This window comes from Carettochelys insculpta, chromosome 5 (genome assembly GCF_033958435.1).
Source record: "Carettochelys insculpta isolate YL-2023 chromosome 5, ASM3395843v1, whole genome shotgun sequence".
Lineage (NCBI taxonomy): Eukaryota > Metazoa > Chordata > Testudines > Carettochelyidae > Carettochelys > Carettochelys insculpta.
The window spans coordinates 116,588,013-116,609,044 of NC_134141.1; the positions used below are offsets into that span (position 1 = coordinate 116,588,013).

Below are 21,032 nucleotides of genomic sequence, written 5' to 3' on the forward strand. Positions count from 1 at the left end.
AACCAATCTTTGTACACCATTTGTAACAAACATAAATCAACAGATGTGTTGCCATATAAGTGTAATCCAGATTCATAGCAGGTTTGAGAAGAAAGGCAGTAATGAACAGAAGAAAGGAAAAGGCTGTGCTTGGGAGATTTTCTAAGAACCATTGTTCTGAAAATGTAATTGAGGCAGGAAGTGTTGTCCATCTGAAAGGAAAGGAGGTGTGGGTGTGTTGTAGCAGATCACATGACATTTATACACATATGCAACGAAGACTAGACACCACAGAAGAAGGAGACAGCTGGAAAAGATTACCCATAGTAAAGCAGTGAGGATTAGGGAAGAGTTACTTGAGGTATTTCATTAGAAAAACATGGCTCCTAAAAAGGAATGCAGCCATTTAAAGGGCAGATAGTCTGAGGGGTAGCCATGTAAGTCTGTAGCTTCACAAAAACAAGCAATCTTGTAGCACCTTAAAAACTAACATTTATTTACTAGTTAATGAGCTTTCATGGGTAAAATCCACTTCTTCAGATGGGAGTAGAAAAATAAGAATTCAGAGTTTATACAGTGGGGCAGGGGAGGGGAGAAGAAAAAAAAAGAGAGGGAGTCACCTGTTGTTAATGGGACCAGTGGAAGAAGTAAATTAAATTAAGTGGGATGGGTGCCAGTCCTGCATATATCAAAGGTGGGGAAATTGCCCCTGTAATGGGTAAGATAATTGAGATATCTGTTAAGCCCCAGCTTAAAATGTGTCAAACTTGCAAATTAATTTGCAAGTAGGATGTCTCCCTCTGTAATCTTGTGGTAAAACCCCTTTGTAGAAGAATGGCTACTTTCAAATCCTTTGTTGAATGTCCAAGGAGGTTAAAGTGTTCCCCTATAGGTTTGTGTGTGTTCCAGTTCCTGATGTTGGATTTATATCCATTCATCCTTTGGTGCAGAGACTGTCCAGTTTCTGCATTGTACGTGGTGGAGGGGCATTGCTGGCACATGACATATCACGTTAGTGGCTGTGCAGGTGTATGAGCCCCGGATGGAGTGGCTGATGTGATTAGGTCCAATGATGGTGTCTCTAGTATAGATATGTGGATGGAGCTGGCAAGGGGGCTTGTTGCAGGGATAGGTTCCTGGGTTAGTGTTTCTGTGGTATGGTGTGTGGCTGCCACTATTTTCTTTCATGGTCGTCTAGAGGAACAAACAGACCTGTTCCAGTATAGGCTGTTGCTTGTCAGTGATGCGCTGGAGGAGTTTAAGCTGAGGGCTGTAGGTCATGACAAGTGGTATTGTTTAATGCCTACTTACTTATGTTGCCATTTTTAGAATGGGAGGAAAGGTCTCCCTATTAAAATTTTGGCTTTCATGCCCCACTGCAATACAAAGGCCTGTTTAGTACTCACAGATGGGGCTTGTCTACACTATCTCCCTACTTTGAAGGGAGGATGGTAAGTAGGGTGTTGGGAGTTTATTAATGAAATGCTGCGCTGCATTCTGCAGCACTTCATTAAGCAAATTCCCCCCCTGTGGCAACTTCAAAGTGTTAAACTTCAGAGTGCCAGCTCGCGTCTAGCCACGGCTTACCTGCCGGTACTTCGAAGTACCAGGTGAGCCGTGGCTAGACGTGAGCTGGCACTTTGAAGTTGCCATGGGGGGCGGGATTTGCTTAATGAAGTGCTACATATGCAGCACAGCACTTTATTAATAAACTCCCAACACCCTACTTACCATCCTCCCTTCAAAGTAGGGACGTAGTGTAGACAAGCCCTTGGTTAGGCAATAGCAGACAGCTACACAAAACAGTGTTTCATGGCTGCTTGTGAACGACCACGTAATTTCCCATCTCCAAACTACGCCTTTCCTTCACCTTTCCCACTAAAAGCCCTTGACCAGCTCACACTCACAACTGCAGCTTTTGTGCCTGGGCCCTTCCTGATACCTGCCTAGTCCCTCTTCTAATCCAGGTGGAACTGTGCAGCCAGAATCACTTGTCCTCCAGTATTATTGCCTCCTGGATCACACTGAAGCTTCTTGTTTTGACTTTCAAGGTCGTTCTTCTCCTTTTGGTCCCTTATCTTCTTTTCCTGTACACTACCTCTTTGCTTAGCCCAAGTCCTTACCCCCTCGACTGTGCTTGGCATCCGTTCTCTCACCTGCTGCTGTGCCTTCATTCATACGGTCCCTGTGACTAGAGCCCTGTTTGCCAAACCTCCACATCTTTAAGTCTGTGCACAACTTGCTTCTTCAAGGAAGATGGGAGGGTGGATAAAAACCAGTGCTTTTATTTTTCCTTAAATGGCTCCATTTCTTTTGGTGGCATCTTCTTCTCTTGTGACACGGACTGTGGGTAGTTACTTCATTGTGCCTTGAGTTTCCGTCCCCCCATGCGTACATGTGAAGGCTACAAAGGCAGCATTATTATATGGCCCTTTTAACTGTGATCTTTCCTTAGGTGTTGTCAGGAATAGTGTGCCCAGAGGTGGGTATCTTATGGCTGAGGGCTGATTGTAGTATGTATGTGCGGTGGTATGGGCTGGCTGTGCCCAGCAGTACTCACAGGGTGACCCTGTGGAAGGGGGAACTCCATGAGTTGGGAGGTGCCCTATGTAATCAGGGCTTTTCATGTATTACATGTTGCTGGAACACAGCATTTAGAAAAACTCAAACACTACCGTGATGTGCTACAGAAAAACTTTAAGTAGCCAGAGAGGCACCCTGGGGTGTGTTGTCATAGTGCTTAGAGTGCACGAACTTTATTCTGAAACGATAAAGACTTCTGAAAAAAAAATTCTTATGATGGTGCTGAAGGCAAGAGAAAAGTGCCGTGTCTTTGCTTCTTTTCTCCTAAAGAATGGCTTGGATTTGATGTAGGTTTCCACAGTGCTCAAGTAGACAGATCTGGGCTATATATCACTGCTTGACATGGATAGGTTTTACAAGCTATATTCTAATAAATAAGTAGCAACAGACCATAAAATCCTTCTCCCTCTTTATAAAAGTGTCAGCTTCATAAATATTAATTCCATATAGCATATCAGGTGTCATCCACTTACAGCATGTGCATCTTCTATCGTAAACACCTAAAACCCTAGCTTCTAAAGATACTGTTTAGCAGTTTATGAACATCAGAAAAGGAAACATGAAAAACCATTAGAACAGAAAATACTTTGTTTCACTGGAGCTGAGTATGTGTGCTAATAATAAGTAAGTAATTTAAATTAGGCCTGGATTGCTCAGGGGGTAGTGTACTGATGAGGACTAGAGCACCCTAGTAAAAGCAAATGAAATTGGTTCCAGTTGGGTAAAATCTAACCCCAAAACAAATTTAATGGGGTAGATAAAACACATCAGGAATTCAGTACACAAAAATTATCTCTGAGACCAAAACTGCAACAAGTTGACCACCGTGACAAGGCAATGATGAAATGGTGAATTTAATCAAAGATGGAGATTTAAAAAAAATCATTTATGCTTCATTGGCAATCATGTAAATTTTTGCTTGTAAATGCCAGACTGGTTGTGAAGCACTAGTCAGAGTATAGTAAAGCCATAATCCTCACTGTCGCTGACAAAAACTTCAATTTATAAGGCTTTATGGATAACATTACTATTAGAATCTTCATTGCATATTCATTGTAGACATCTATTTTCCATGAAGACTAACAATTCTAATTGTCATTGAACATGGTAAACGAAAAATGAACCGTGCAGATTTGAAAGTGCAGATTCTCTCATTCAGTTTCCTAAATAAACAAACCAAACCAGTAGTTCCATTGTAGCTCAGTCCTCCTGGGTGGAGCAGATCCACAACTGCAGATGTCATTGAAGAGAGAAGATGTCTTTGATTTTAAAGTCTCAATCTATTTCAAACCGATTCAAAATCTCTCTGCCAGGCTATATACTTCTGACTTAAATTCTTAGCTGAAGGCTTGGTGTGAGCAATCACATCCAGGAAATCTGCTGTTGTGACCGTGTCCAGTCGGAGGTCAGGTAAATTACTACTACCTGGAGAGAGAAAATTGACCAAATGCTCAAAATGAATGAGATGGTGATCAGTGCTAAGACATGCTCTTTTTAAGACAATGCATAATGCAACATTAAGCATTAATGGACTAAACAGAAGATTGGATGTAGCAGGACAGGAAATGGTTCTTACCACATTCACTGCAGGGAGACTGAGTTTCAAGAGATCAGCTGATTTTTGGAATTGTTGATTTAATTAGATTTTTACAAATGTGCAGTTTAAAATTTTTCTAAGCAAATTAGAGTTCCACCTGCTGGTATGTGACTATACAAGGTCTAGAGTTTCAACAGCTCAGCATTTCTTACATAGGATTCTCTAAGAGAGCATGTGTACCTGGCTGATGATTTTCAAGAGCGCTGAAGATTTTCCTCACTGGCCGCATGGCTGCTTCTTTGCAGACAAGTTTAACATCAGAGCCAGAGTACCCTTCTGTCTCCTACCACAAAATCAAAATTCACATATTACAAATCCTTGCACACCACATATTTACTCATGTTAAAGTTTGCTTTTAATGTGGAGTTACTATAGGCAGTAGTTAGCAAATCAGGCATTTAGTTTCTTCGGGACAATCTTATCTCTGTGCCTGTTTCCCATCATCTTACCCTGTTTCAACTGTAAACTCATAATGGGTCTGATCCAAAGCCCACTGAAATCAATGAGAGTCTTTTCATAGATTTTACAGGGCTCAAATCAAGCATTATGTTTTGTCCACTGCCTAGTACAAACGGTTGCTAGGCGACACAAACACCAGGAGTGGGGCAGCTTTTCAACATTAGGGCTGGGCTGCAAAAACCCTGCACCCAACTGTTAGGCTTCCCACCTTTTGCATATGGATACTCGCATTTTGGCTTAGATTCTGAGGCTATCTTGCAACCCCACTCCATCGCAAATAAAGAGTGCCCTGCCCCCACAAAAGCAACAAGCAATTGCAGTATTTTGGTGCAAGTTTGTGTAAAGACAACTACAAGACAACTGCACACCTCCTTCAGTACAAGTTTAACACACGTGTGCACACTTTGCACTTAACTGGCAAAGTGTGTGCCTACAAAGTAGGTGTATGTACCCAATTATGTGCACGCACAAATGAATGGATATTTACAGGTGTGTGTGAACAAACGCTCACCAAAGGTGTGCCTCTGTGTGGTCAGCTTTAAATGAAAAACCCAGCCAACAAACCAGCCCTGAGTGCATGTCATGGCATAGCTTGTACCAAGCTGTACATCATAAGGTTCTATTCCAGCCTGTGAGTCAGCTGATGATAATGCCACATTTGGATTAGAACGGGGCTAGCTGTAACACAGCCCTGTCCCTGTCCACGCTGAGCAGGGGCAAAGGCTCATTAGAATCCACAGCTGATTCTACAACCTTATGTTCACAGTTCTAATGCACTGCATATGTTAAATATTAATAGTTGTGCTTCACTTTCACAGAGCATATGCTTTTGATGTGGCAATATGCTGTGTGTCTACTAACAGAACTAAACCATGGTAAGCTGAACAAGTATTAGCTATTCTCGGAAGAGTTTATCAGCTGACAAACAGCCTGCAGTCAGGCTCTGTACAGAAAATATCTGAGCTCTTAGAGACCGATGCCCTGGTGACTTCACGCTACTGATGCTCCTTCATATTGCATTAGATCCACAACACACTCTTCCTATTCAGTAGAGTGCTGTACCATGCTCATTTCCACTGTAAACAGAAAGACCCCACTGTGGGGTTAGAAGGGGCCGGAGGTCTGTGTTTATGTCTGAAACAGTCAAAAGTTATTGCAATACGGGCATCGAAATACACATGTGACTTGCAAGTCAAGTCAAGCAATACTGGTCATTTCACCAACTAAGAGAAGTTCAACAGCTTCAGTTCTCACTGATGTTCCTCGATAAGAAGAGTCCCTAGACCACCCTTCTTACCCACATGCTATCATTCACCTTCATAATTTGAGCTCTATTCCCTTTCTCCCAGCTACTAGCTTTACAAAATCTAGTTGGGCCATTTATAGTTTAAAGGTATGAGCCCTGATTCTTTGCTTAACACCAGTTCTGCAAACCATCTGGCTTCAATTCAGTAACTTCTCATTTACACCTGTTTCAATGAGAGCAGAATCAGGCTGACCACATTCCCACAGTTCCCTTACTGAAAGTCTTCAAGCTGAGTCTCCAGTGATGTCTTGCACCAACTTTGCTTTGTTCTCACCTGACCCAGCAAGCTGTACTCCAGCTCTGTTCTCAGCTCCACTCCTCCGCTGTTACTAACAGGGGGCAGCCAATGCTGAATCATAGCCTGTCGTGCCTCTTTATTTGGGAGATCAACCAAAATCCTCTTCTCCAGCCGGCGCAACATGGCATAATCTAATTCCCTAAGGAGAGAGAAAATGGGGTTAGGTCTTTTCAGCAAGGTTGTGTGTTTGCACAGGTGATGGACTTCTGACTAACTCAGCTGCTTGGTGCGGGAAGCCACTTTGCATTTTCAAAGCTACAGATGATTCTTTCAACCTGGCTATGAAATAGTAATTAATAATCATCATACATTGTTGCCAATTAACTCATGACACAGGTATCTGGAATATGGAGTCGAGTTGTAGGTTCTTTTCCTGGCTCTGCTACTAGTTCACTCTCCGGCCTTGGCCAAATCATTTCACCTATCCATGCCGTGGTTTATCCCACTTTGCAAAATGGGGACACTACCACCCATTTCTCTTGTGCAGATGAGCCAGCTGCTCAAAGATCTTCAAATGAAAATTGCAATTGATGTAAAACCTAGATTATAATCTTTGGGTCATACACAACATTTTAATGTATTTGCACCAGGCACAAAATCGTCCTGGTTTATGTCTAGGGCTCCTAGGTTCCATGGGAATAAAAATAAGTAGTACTAATATTCCTGCCAGGGAAGGGCAGCCTTATTGAAAGCTGCACAGGACAGGCAAACTATAGAAAAAAAAAAGGTGCCAACGTGCTGAAATGCTAGTAGTCTCAGCTTATTAAAGACTCTGAAAAGACAAAAAAAAAAAAAAAAAAGTGTGCATCCAATTTGTACTTTTGTGATGCATAAAGGAAGGCATGAAAGAGGTTTTTATTCCTAAAATATCTTATTTTCTTTGTACTACTTTTTCCTAAGAAATATCAATACTGCCAAATCTAGTCTTTCCTGGTTATATGGAAGATAATGTCACACGCAGGATACATGAGACTTCCAAGTTTTCTCAGACCTTACGCCACAGGCTATCAGTGTTAATTTCTTTTGAAATACCTTTTTTCTCTGAACTGTTCTGCAAGCATTCAAGTATTAACAAAGGCAAACATCTAAATAAACATCAATTAATGTTTCAGTTACTCAGGTGTCACTTGCATATAATACACCAACAAGTTCTCCACTCTTCTATTGATTATTCCATTCCTGTCAAATTCAAAGGTTCATTTTAAAAACATGTTCTAATTTTTATGGTTGCAATGAAAACCTTAAGTGTGAAACTGACTTAGAGAAAACATACTCAGTGCAAAGAACCAGACAGACAGAGAAAAACAAATGCAGTGTGAATAATTGCAGGTTCCTGACTCAATACCTAAATAGAGCATCCTGTATCACCACACCAGTAACGATTTCATGCTTATCATTTTAGCAGAAACAGCAATCTCTTCCAGGATTTCAGTGCAATTTGGGATTGTGGGGATTAAACAAAGCACCATGAGTTTGCTCTGCCCTGTCTGACTTCTGGGGTAAAGTTCTGCCACACTTGGAAGCCAACAGGAATTTTGCTATTGACGTCAAGGAAACCAGGCCCCTTTACCGCATGAAAGATTATCACATTCCTGCTACTAGCAGAATTTGTCCCTTTGTTAGCAGTGTAAGGGGGATGCTGTGGTATTCTGCAGATACCCTGGCTATAAAGCAGGTATCTGTGGATAGCCGCAGATCATTTTTGCAGATGAAGTTACCAATTTTGTATCAGTGCAGAGCTCTGTGCATTTGACCTGAGGAAGCAGAGCTGCAGATGCTAGAAATTCTGTTGGTGCAGATCCTCAGCTGACCTAAGTTATCATAGCTCTACTGATTACGTTTTACACCCATTGGAGATCTGCTCCCTCCCCTGCAATGACAGGCATTTAGCTAGGCTAGACCTAGATTCCCAAGTACACATCTAGCATCTAAGCAGCATTTAGCAGAAGTTGTGACTGTAGAATTAGCTCAGATATCGCAGTTGGCTTGGCTCTGGGCTGCGTGTAGCAGGGCTCTTACTCATGCCAGCTGACACAGCTGGAGCTGTGGGCTATAGACCAAGTGTCACTTTCACTATGGGCTGGTAACATCTTGTGATGGGAGAGATATCCCCTCTCCCAGTCAGTAGGGGATTAAAGAACTCCTGTTGGCACAATCAACCCCGACCCCTGCTACATCTGTGCAGCTTGGCTGGCCTGGAAGTGGGCCCTGAACAGGAGGGAACTTAGGACAGTGGAGACTGAGCCAGACACCCAACTCCAGAGCCCATACCTGGAGCCTGCTGTTGCTAGGGAATAAGGCCTGAGGTCACCAAGGTGGCTGCATTCATGCCAGGTGGGTGATCAGACATAACCATTGACAAACCAACTTCCCAGTGAGGATGCAGGCCAAACCACTGGACTGCAGATAGTCCTCTAATTTCTTATGTGTCCTGAAGAAAACGCAAATTCTGAATTTTCCCACAAGTCACTGGGCAAGAAATGTAAAGCATCCCAGCTTACCGCAGCACAAAGAACCAAAAGATATGCCCCCAGACACACAAGCAACACACATGGGAGCGCAGCACCTGGCAGGCCACTCATTCACGTATGGCAGGTCTCATCTGTGCTAAACTAACCTGGGGGTTTGGACTGGGTTGCTGATCACCAGAGTTACTTCAGCAGTGAAGCCACACCCTCATACTGCACAGCCCACGTGGCTGACAGTAGAACATCCAGGCATACTATCGATACTGTACTGCACTGTATTAATGCACTTAGTACATTACTATGGGTACTGAATGTGATACCGTTACAGATTAACTCTCTCTCAAGGGTGTCCTCTTTTTTGAAAGTTCAAATACGGTAACCCTAGTTCAGGTAAAATGCACGAGTTTCTGTTAAGATGAAAGCCTGATTCAGTCATTTACATTTTAAGTGCTTTAATTTTTCTTCCTTTTCTGTACTGCTAATAAAAGATGTACAGGGGTTTGTAATGGTGTGGTTGCAAGCTGAGGTCTCTGTATACCAACCACACCACTACCCACCTCACACAGTTACGCAGTTTTTTAAGGTGGAACAGTTACAGAATTATGCTAACACCTTTGACTGGTTGGGTCCTTTATTCCATCTAAACACATACACCACCTTTTACTGAGGAGAGCGCCATCTGGGGACTGCTTGTGAGAACACTGTTTCCAGAAGCCTTGGGCCACAGTTTCCCTGCCTCTCCGCTGCAGGCAGATATGACACAGTGCGTGGTTAAAAGTAATATTGCAAGAGCAGTGCCCTAGGGAGGACTGGCCGGCGGTATTCCCACTGCTTTGGGAAGGGAATGCAAGACTCTCCGTCCTTCCCAACCACAGTTCCAGGGTGGTGAAGTCCTGCCCATGCAGGGCTGGCTTGAGGTGTTCCAGGGGACAGCCAGCACTTGCTGTGTTTGTACTGCACAGCCATTTCTGCTTCTTTGGGGTCTTTTCTGCCTCGTTTTACTTGTATTTGCTTCCATCTCTCTCACAGCACAAAGGGGCGTAGGGTCCTGCAATCTACTGACTGTAAGGGCCTTTTTAGCAGAGGGTAATTCTGGGCCTGACAGATTCTGTGGTCTAGCTGTACTTCATCCCATCTTTGTGAGCACACTTACGGAAGAGAAAGTACTTCTCCATGCACCTTTTGCCCTTAGTGCAGAGAAAAGCTGCCACTTTATCGATCAATGCCATGTCCCCGCACTCACCTTTCGATCATTGCCTGTGTAGGAAGGGCAAGGAAATACTGCTTGCCCATGCAAATGAATTAAACTAATCAACGTGTTAGGAAAGACTTCAATGCTACTGGTGGGAAACCAGCATAGTTAAGGATAACTATCTTTTCACTAACAAAAGCTTTATTTTATTTAATTATATTTAATCTTTTCAACAAATAACTTGTCAATAAAGCACACTGCTTTGTGACAAGTAAAAGGAAGCTGGGCTGGGCAGCAAGGAGGGAATTGCTGAATGGACTGGAAAGATCAATAAGCTTTCTACTGGATATTCCAGTGTAGATAAGAGTGCATAAAACACTGTTTTGACTTCTTTCCCAGTCATCTAAAAGCAGCTTGATATTAATTTTTCATAGGATCAACAGCCATCCAAATAAACACGTCTTTTAAAATCTAGTTCAGAACTAGGCCAAATGAAAAAAGTAAGTAATAAAGAAGTTACTTAAAATGACACTTGGGGCTGTAACCTGATTTTTGAGAGACACAGTATAACATGGAACTCACCAGCTACCTCCTGCACAGGTGCTCATGATCCTGTACCAAAGGGAATTGCTGCCACTGAATTAAATAGCTGTCCCCAGCAAAGACAACTGTGGTCTAGCAGGCTGAGCATGGGGCTAAGACTCAAGAGACCTGGTGTCTGCTTGTAAAAATTTGACTCTGTATGACCTTGGGCTAGTAAACTTTCTATGGCTCAGTCACCTCCAACAGTAAAACAGGAGAAAGCTCAGCTCTCCTTGCAAAGCCATTTTACCCACCTTTGTGATCTATATAGTGCTTTTTTGTACAAAAAGAGAAGCTGGTGCTCAGCCGGCTCCCTGCATTCCCTCCCCACCCCACAGGATTCCCATGGCTAGGGCTGCTGAGGTGCTGGTATTCAGTATCAGCAAGTACCAGCACAAAAAAAAAAAGCACTGGATCTATAGCTGACCAAACAGTACTACAGAAGAACAAATTGTTGACATCAGCCTTCTTCATTACCACCAAATCTGGTATGTGTTTGTAGGATCAAATACGGGAAACAAATACAACTCAGTAAATGCACTGCCAGGTAATACAGGTTGAACCTCTCTAATCTGGAACTCTCTCGTCCAGCAAACTCCATAATCCAGTATGATTTTTGTTAGCCAGTCAACCACTTATGGATGTGGCCAAGTCTCCATGATCCCATAAAGTTTGTTTACAGCCAGCCAGTCTTTGCTCTCAGTGTTTTGTGCTCTTCTTAAGCTGTAATTTACCCTTAAAGGAGCCCAGTGAGCAGTGGAAGTGTTAGTAATGTGCTAGAAAATATTGACCTCCTGTCATTTGGCAAATTTTCTCATCTGGCACCAGTCAGACCCCAAGCATGCCAGATGAGAGAGGTTCAACCTGTACATTCTTAGATTATATAACTAAGGGAAATCAATAGACATACAAGAGCTAATGTAATGGGCACAAAACAGACATCAAAACACTCCAGATCCACAAACTGGTTAGTCAACATTTTAATGGAATGGGGCATTCTATTAATGACCTAAAGGTATGTGTGTTACTGAAAAAGAACTTTCGCACCATTCTTCAAAGACAAACAGCAGAGCTGGCTTTTATATTCAAATTTGGCACATTAACACATGGTTTAAACCGGGACGGGAACTTTCTGAGTCACTATAGGGGCTCGTCTGCATACTTGGCTTAATCTAATTCTTGAACTCCCCCCCGCCACCCCTCCACTCTCTGATTTGCTCACCTTGATTATCTTTTTCTGATTTGTCCTCCTTGCTTACTGTTTTTGGTTCTCTGTGCCTTAAATATTGAGTCTGTTCTGGTCCGGCTATGGTCTGAAGAAGTGGGCCTGTCCCACGAAAGCTCACCTAATAAACTATTTTGCTAGTCTTTAAAGTGCTACTTGACTGCTTTTTGTTTTGATACTGTATAAATGAGCACAGCTTCCTCTCTGTTACTATTCAAGAGCTAATGAATATTGCTTGATGCCTATATAATACTGTAACTCTTCAAGTCCTTCTACACACCTCCACTAGTTTACCGTATACGTATGTATCTACATTACTGGCTTAACACGTGGTGTGGCTAGTATTACCCGCACTGTAAAGATTTGTTAGGTAGGGATCAAGTGGCGGGAAGAGGACACAGTGATGATGAGTGACTCTTCCAAAGTTACAGATGAGTCAACATGATAACCAGGATTAATATGTGGCCATTCCTGGTACCACTACACCAAACCTTCCTCATCAGTCCAAAGAAAATGAGCAAAAACAACACTTCAATTCTTCGTCTAAGCTACCACTTCCTATGTGCCCTGTTGTACTACTTTGTTCACGTTCTTTCCCCTCCACCTCCATTAAACACTAACCTCTAGGGCCAAAAGCCTAATTCATATGTAAAACTGTTGATGTGCAAATTCATGCCCTAGATTGGTAAGCCTAACTTAACTGAAGTCCATGGTCTTACAGTAGGATTGAATATAGCCCCACAAGTGTTTAAGAAAAAAAGCAAAGATTAGTGTACACAGTGCTGGTGTGAGCAGGTGCACTGATTTCGATGGGATTTCACCCACTTGGAGCAGGTCTCTACATCAAAATTTATTTATTCATAAATTTACAGAAGTCTCCACCTAGTCTCTCAGGCAAGTTCTTCCCTTGTTTGTACCTATGCAAGTCAATTAGATTACACTGAGGCTATGTCTAGATTGCGGAGAACTGCTGGCAAAAGATACGCAAATTGTGCAATGCATTTGCACATCTTTTGCGGACAGTTCTGTCAGGAGAGGCTTTTCCAACATTTGGCTCGTCCACATGGGGACAAATGCCAGACAAAACTCTGTCGAGACATCCCTTCTTCCTTGTGAAACAGAGGTGTACAGGGATGTTGACAGAACACTGCTGATCAGCAGATCTCTGCCAACAGACCTGCAGTTTGAACACACACACTGTTGACAGAAGCCTGCAGTCAAGACATAGCCTTAGGTTGCTTGGATGTAATGGAAGACAAATCTGATCAGAATTCAGAGGTGTTTAGAATTTTAAAATGAAGTTCTAAAACTTCAAAAGGCAAGACTTCCAAAACTGGGAGGACAGCTTCTGAGAAAACAGCAGCTCCTACACTGGCAGCAAAATATGTTGCCAAAAGATTTCAGGCACGTGCCTAGCGCTTTTACAGACATGTCTGTAAAGGATCTCACTGGCAAATGCTGGGTGCTGAGATGTTTTTTTTTTTTTAAATTGGGTCCTGGGTGTCTAAAGTTAGAGGGTGAAATCATGGCCCTTCAATAGAACAAGATTTCACACAGACCTTTACAATCCTTAACTATGTCACAGTCCTCTAAATATAGTATTTATGCATAAGTAACTGGACACACAGGTAGTCCCATTGCAAATGTCTTGGCTTTTGAGCTCACCTTTTAGAATCTTTTCAGTTAATCTTTTTATGACATTTATACCTGCCTCTGGAAGTTCCATTACATGCATCTGTTGAAGTGGGTCTTTGCCCACAAAAGCTTATGCTCCAATAAATCTGTTAGTCCATAAGATGCCACAGAACTTTTAGAACACTATAATTTCTTGCAGTGTCATGGGTTTCTGCTTGTAATTAGGACTTTATTAAGTGAAAATGGCTGTAATCTTTTTTTTTAAACTGTAAAAATACAAATATTTCAAACCTCCAAGTTTCAAAGTTTACCTTCAACAGAAATTTTGGATTCAAGATGTGCAGTTTTGAATTTTACATGTTTTAATGTAACGATGGCTATTTTGTGCAAACTTTATAGCATTTCTGGGCTGTTAAGGGATCCATAATTAAATGCTGAATTAGCCAAATCAGTATTGTCACTTTAGCACAGAGATAAGTCACATACAAAGATCAGACACATTTGATGATCTTTTTATCTAGAAAGCACATTGATGAGCTCAGCCTCACAACTGCCTCCACTGAGGTCTATAAGGTCCAGATCTTCAAGCAGCCTCCTGTCTCCAGACTCCATCTTATGACTTTGACAGTCCCAACTTCTCCCTTTGCACTGCCTTTGCCTGGGGCATGAGGACTTCACTCGACTGAAGAGACCAAACACTCCTTTAATTTATACTGCTACATGATGATTAGCTACCTCAAGGATTACAACAACTGAACATGAAAAGAAACTCTGGGTTGTACAAGACTTCTCTTCTTAAGGGACAAGGATGCTGTAATAAATGACCGTTTTTATAGAACGTTGCTAATAAACCACATAGGAAGAAACAGGTTATTAATACACTAACGATTCACCTCCAAAGATCATTACTTTCATGTGCAATAGCTACTTATCTTGAAGCTGTTTCTTAAACAATTGGATCTTAGTGGTTTTAGAACAGAATTAACCCTATTCTGATCTATTTTTCTTGTCCGGATTAAAATACAAAATAGGCCTGATTCCACACTAATTTAATTCTACAGCACTGGCCAAATGTTATTTCTGCACAGAATCATCATATATATTATTTTTTTGCTGTGTCTGTCCATCTGTCTGTCTGTGAAAGGTTCTATCAGGTCCCCTGCCTGCACTGTGCCTGCCCCAGCCAGCACAGGGCCTGGTCCAGCCCCCTGATGGAGACCCTTCACTCCGTGCCAGCCCCTCCCCAACCCAGTGCAGGACCTGGCACAGTCTGCCAACAGACATTCCCCCCCCACTGTGCCAGCCACAGTCCCTGGCCTGGTCAGCATGGAGGCCAGCTGAGCCCCCCAATGGAGCACCCCCCCAGCGCACCAGCTCCAGCCCCTCTCCCAGCCAGCACTAGGCCAAGCCCCACCAACAGAACCCCTCCCCCAGCCAGTACAGGGCCTGGCTCACACACTTTGGATGTTGTGTATTACAACAGGTTTCTGTCTAGAACTTCCTTCCAGCCCAGCCTCTGCTTGCAAATGGAGCTGAAACAGGGCCTCTAGTTTGCCATAATTACTGCTGCTATAAAAGTATTTTTTTAAAAAGTATGAACAAGAGACAATTGGCTTTGTCTCTGATTTTTTGTGCATGTAGCAGAATCATCAGCCATTATATATAAAAATGACAGGCAAATACAGACATCTTTGTGTTAATTGATTTGCTCATTTGTGACAGTTGATTTAATGCTCACAGAAAGATGCTGTTCTGAATGGAAGCTGTCTATTTATCCCACAGAAGGTAGAACACATGAAGGATCAAGTCTTCAAGAGCACCTAAGTGACTTAGAGTCTTAACCCCATTGAGTTTCAATGAGATTTAGGTTTCTAAGTGCCTACATCACTTTTGAAAGTTGGTCAGGCGCACAAGTGATTGGATACATTTGAAAACTTTACCTGCCTCCATTCTGAGTTGGAGAAACCACTGCTATGCTGAGAGGGGAGCTGATTCTCTATCTGTCCTGTCCTTGGCCTCTTTGACCAAAGTGGCTACAAAGGAATTAATTAGTTCCACTGTGGCAGGGAATAAAATATTTATTGAAAAACTTTCCAGGAGTGTATAAAATGTGTCATAACAGAGATGGTGTAAAACACAGATTTATATACTTGTAAATTGTAATTTAAGGCAAATATGGGGACTACAGTTGTTCAGATACACTGACGGCTGCAATATAAATTGCAACTCACCAGTCGTAGACCAAGGATCTTCAGTCACAGAATAAGGCTCTTCCAACAAATGCCCCTAGGGTGTCCTTGTGAAAACCAGCCAGAGAACCACCAATCAAAATAAAAACCCCAACAACAAAATATGTGGTTCTTGTGGGTGTGTAGCCCTAAATCATCTTGAACCACTTTCAGATGGCATCATTATGTGGTTGTCACAAAGCACAGCTAAGTAAGTGCTACAGAAATGGATGTGCTTGTCAGTCAGATTCTGTGTGCTGCAACTGTTATGTAAAAACTGGAGAGTCATTTATCAATACTGGGACACATCAGTGAACATCTGTTGAGTAGAAACTGAAGCTTTTTCTTTGGCTGAGGAGTCCTCAGGTTTGTCATACCATGGGCCATAATTTACTACAGATTATCTTGCCTTTGCCCTGTCCTTTTGTTCATGACCCCATGGATCACCTCTCCTTCAATTCATGAGTACGTATCAATTACGGCACTTGCTCAAAGAGAAAAGTGGTGCTAGGGAAGTATTCAATACATTTGCCATCTTTTAAATTCATTTTAGTAGCAGGAAATAAAGGAGGAATCAACACCATGTAATCTACCAGCTCTCCGCACACCTTCAGCAAGTGCTTCACAGACAGTGTAAGAACTGCTGGTCTAGTGCACGGGTACAATGTCTTTTTGCCTGCATCCTCATCCATCATTAGATATGGCATATAAGGCAATACTGATACACTGCATCTGATAAACACAAAAAATCAGTAAAGTAGCACTTTAAAGTTGTTTTGATAGTATACAGACTAGCACGGCTTTCTCTCTGTTACTAATCTGCAGGAAAACTACATTGATATTCACAAGTAAGAAAAATATTGCACTCAACTGGGTAAGTGTACATGTGCTGAGTGCAACCGGAACAGATCAACTACACACCATTTCTTGCTCTTTAGCTGAGGCCAGATCAGTCCCTTTCTGCTAATGTGACCTGAAGCAAACCAATTCAGGATAAGTGCATTAGGGAGCATAGGAGTGGGGAAATACTACCTCTGCTTCCATGCTCCCCATGTCTTCATTGGGAATCTACAAGAGACTGTATGTAAGTGCATGATAGGAATTAGGATCATGATGGCTTGGGGCAGGAAGGTGTATGAAGTTAGGAATCAGCCACTTCCTGTGGCACTGTTCTCCAACTTTTCTTAGACATAACCTATTAGGACTTGGTGCTGCTTCCTAGACCAATGGCTCCCAACCTTTCCAATAACACAGCACACTTCAGTGAGACAATTCCACGGCACACCCACTTTTTTCAGCTGAATCGATTGCTCATAATCCTCTCATTTACTGACATTTACTAGGATTACCATCTTACTAGAGAGGTTTGGAACATAGTAATGCATACAACAAGATAAACAGGGATCAAGTGCATTAATATTTCAAATTCACCACACAATACACCATCTTAGACAGTGAGCACAGATACACTTCCAAAATCTGCTCAACACCATGATAGGGATGTTCAATAAACGAGTAACCACTGAGAGCAGGATCCCCTCCTCACCAACCTGTTGGAGCCAGAACATGGGATTTAAACCACATCCTAGCTCCAACAGGCTCCTGCCCTCCCTCTTTCTCTCTCCCCCTTGCAACAGCGGGGAGTAGGAGTGTGCTCCCCACCAGCTCATTCAGGCCAGGAAGCAGCATTTCAACTGACTTCCAGTGTGAACAGGGTCCTGCAGGGTCAGCATTTCCCCTCATCCTGGCTCTGCAGAGCCACTGCAAGGGGAAACTGACGAACCCCATACTAGTGGGGACTCAGGCAGCCTTGCTGCTTGAGCTCCAGTTGGCATGGAGTCCTCAATTTCCCCTCCACACCTCCCACCCACAAGGGGAAATTAACAAAATTTCATGGCACTCTTACACAGTTCTCATGTTGGAAATGCCTGACCTAGACCATAGATACTATGGTGATGGATGCAATATAAGAACACAAGAGAGACCTGGACTACATTAGGTGATTAGACAGAGTTTAGGTAATTTGGGTCGATTTTCTAAGCAATCAGGCCACACTGTAGGGTCTGTTACACCAACTTTAAGGGCTCCCAAGGTCAACATTTGTACTCCTGCTTTTCTAGATCTAAATCAAATTAAAGAAACTGAAGAGTTTTATCCCTCAACTTTTAAAAGTCACTTATTAATTCCAATAAAATCCATACTATTTATAGAGTATCTTTTTAAGCACTGAACGTTTTAAGCACCTTACAGTTCTATGCTGAAGCCCTTCTTAGTGTAAACATAATAAATAACTTGGGTATAAAATCAAATACTCCATTTTAAATATGAGCAGCTGGTCACACTAACATATGTCAACTTGATTATGGATTATTCTCATGTGGTACAAATAGCAAGAATTGTAGAATTTAAAAGTTAAAGCTCCAAATTAATCTTTAAATGCTTTAACCAAATATCAAGGCTTTTTCTGCAAGAGTCTAAATAAAATCTTTATCTGTGCTTAGAGGCTCATGCAAATGTATTCAAAATGTACTCTCTGGATCTCTTACCATGGCAGATTGGAAGCTGCTAAAACAAATACAAGATCATCAGATCGGGCCAAGCCATCCATCTGCACCAATAATTCTGTTTTCATTCGCCGACTTCCTTCATGTTCACCACTACCAAGATTCAGAGAAATGTTGTTTGCTCAGTGCTGTAATGCAATAACCTTTATTTATACTATGATTCACAGCAGCTGACCCCAGTTAGTTTTGTCCCAAGTCAAAGCATGATTAAATACCCATAGCTAACATCCAAGCATTAAGTCAAGCTCCTGATTACTACTTAAATATGCTCACTTCAGTGCATTAGTGTGGAGTAAATCCACTATTAATGGAACAAAAGAAAATACATATTTTGTTTTATCTGTGCATAAAGATTAATACAGAAGAAATGAGCAAATACCAGAGTTGGTATTTTGCTAAGCCTTGTGTTGGCATTATGTAGGAGAATTATAGAGGTAAAGGTTGCAGTTAGCACTAACACTGTTGATGTATTCAGTGCACCTAAAGGAAAGAGGAGTTTGAGAGAGAATTTAAACAGTTCCAGAAATACATGTTCACTACTTAATTTAGTAGATTTTATTGTCTGTCTGCCTGGGAGCAAACAAAAAGACACAAGGAACCGAAGAAATACAAGCAAAATACATTCCTCTTTCTCCGAGCCAGAAAATTAGGTATCCCACCTGAGGGAAGATGGGGTTTAAGGACTTGTTTCTGCAATGTGCCAGGGTAGGAACTCTACCCTCAATAAAGCAAAACATTTTAGCAAATGCTTAAGTGCTTTGCTGGATTGAGGCCTGAGATTCAAAGTGCTTGGTGTCGTGCAAGATCAAGCCCTCCGGAAGCCTTGACTGTATGCTTTGCAATTCAGATATCAGGTCTTATTTCTGTCAAGTGTCATCATGATATATGCTGCTGCATCAATATTTAATAAAATAACTTCATTCTTGGATATGTACACTGCTTTGACAGATCACTCACTGAAATCAGGGTGAGCTATAAAAAAGTAAGTGGGCAAAAGATGGCCCATAATTTACAGCCATTAATTGGCAATGGTTATAAGTTGTATCTGTATAATACAGAGTACTGTATACATTCTTTATGAGCACATATAAACAGATGCACACTGTACGTAAAGCATCTGGCAAACTCTGTGAAGGCCACCCAATACATATAATTAAAACAACATCTATGAATTATTTTTGTCCCCAATACCATCAGTTTGCTGATTTTTCTTAAAATTTTAACTACTTCTATTGTCAAGAATGGCAGTATTAACATCACTTTATCCTCACTGACACAAAACCTGTCCATGCCTTAATAAATTTCTTAACACAGTGATGCAACTGGTTCTCACTGTCACCACAAAGAGGAAATCCAAAAGGTTGCTGTCAAAGGTAATCTTCCTATTCTCCTCTATGAATCCCTTCACCGTTTCCTCATTGTCCAGTCCAAACTTCTTACTTTAAAGGGCATTCATAACTTCATTCTTGTACCCCTCTCTACTCATATTCTTCCTGGGCCCACATATCCAGTTAATCTCTTTCCAGCTTTCACCCACTCCACTCTTCCTATTGTCTTTTGCACCCACGCCCCCCAAGCAGGTATCTAAGAATTTATGGTGGATTATTGCTGGTTTCATTGCGATATGAGCCTCACAGGTTGAAAATGGGCTTGAACAAAAGTTATTTTTAAAAAAATTAAATTTTAAAAAGCAGTTACTTGCCTTCTCGTAACTGTTGTTCTTCAAGATGTGCTGCTCCTGTCCATTCCAATTAGGTGTGCATGGAAAATTTTCTCCTAGCACCATCCATCAGGTTGACCTGGGCTTCCTCTGGAGTCACTCACCCCTTCCTGGCACTCCATACAGGGTCCTGCTGACATGCCATCTCCTTAGTTCCTTCGTGCTGGCTACTCCAACAGGAAGGTAGGATATTGGGATGTACATGAGCAACACATCTCGAAGAACAGTTATGAGAAGGTTAGTAGCCATCTCTTCTTTTTCAAGTAATTGCTCATGTCAATTCCAATTGCTGCACTTTAATGGCAAGCCCAGGCTGCTGCATCTGCCCCATCCAACGGCACCTGTAGGAGTCTCCCTTCTTCCACAAGGGCAGAGAATGGTGTGCGGGAGTCTTATGGCAGCAGCTCTGGCAACTTGGCTGTCATGCCCCGGAAATTGTAAGAGTATCTGCTCATGATAATCTGTTGGTTCAATACGCAGAGCTGCAATGGCCTGGTTCAAAAGACCTTCCTCCCAAAAAGGTGTCATTTTTAGCCTCCTTGTTTTTTGGTGGGGTCCCTGGTAACCCTGGTGCTTGCACTGATTGGCTGCATCCACAACCAGGGTATCGAGGAATATGCAGGGAGGGAATGAAGTACCGTCTCTCATTCCTTTTGGCTGCAGTGGGGGAAGAAGCCACGGTCTGCCACAAGGTCTTTGTGGTCCCATTGATGTCTTAATCAGTGGCAGGGAAATGTGGGCAGGCCTGAAGGAGGTGAGGATGTCCGCCATGGGGTTGGCATCCTCTATCAACTCCTCTGCCTGGATTCCCACGTTCTATGACACCCTCTGCAGCAACTGACGCAAGACTCTTCTGTCCTCCAAGGCTGGGGCTGTTGATGTGCCTCAATAGCTTTGTCGGGGAGGATGAGGATGAAAGCCCTAGCAGAGGGCCTGGCTAACTCCTCTTTGCACCTCATGCAGAAGCCAGCGTTGTCATGCCACTGCCTCTGCAGTTTGCAGTGCTAAGGCTGCCGGTGCTAAAGCTATTGACACTTGTGCCAGAGGTGAAAGCCTGGGCACTGATCTTGCTGCTAGAACCAGTGACAACAGCACTTATGGACGGACAAAGGATGCTGATATCCTGGACTCCAATCTGGACCTTAATCCCTGACACTGATGGTAAGCCCAGGGCATCCAGAAGGGCCACTGCACTG

The 21,032-nt window shown here is 42.5% G+C and overlaps 1 protein-coding gene across 1 annotated transcript in view; it reads right to left on the bottom strand.

Annotated features, from left to right (window-relative positions):
• Nucleotides 1-1,680: 1,680 nt before the first annotated feature.
• KATNAL2 (katanin catalytic subunit A1 like 2) overlaps nucleotides 1,681-21,032 on the bottom strand; it is a 55,216-nt gene continuing 35,864 nt past the window's right edge. The window contains exons 13-16 of the mRNA XM_074995815.1: nucleotides 18,099-18,209; nucleotides 6,199-6,361; nucleotides 4,340-4,442; nucleotides 1,681-3,987 (exon numbers count right to left, since the gene is read on the bottom strand). Coding sequence (XP_074851916.1) covers nucleotides 3,848-3,987; nucleotides 4,340-4,442; nucleotides 6,199-6,361; nucleotides 18,099-18,209 — 517 coding nt within the window. The 3' untranslated portion in view covers nucleotides 1,681-3,847. The remainder of the gene's footprint in view (nucleotides 3,988-4,339; nucleotides 4,443-6,198; nucleotides 6,362-18,098; nucleotides 18,210-21,032) is intronic.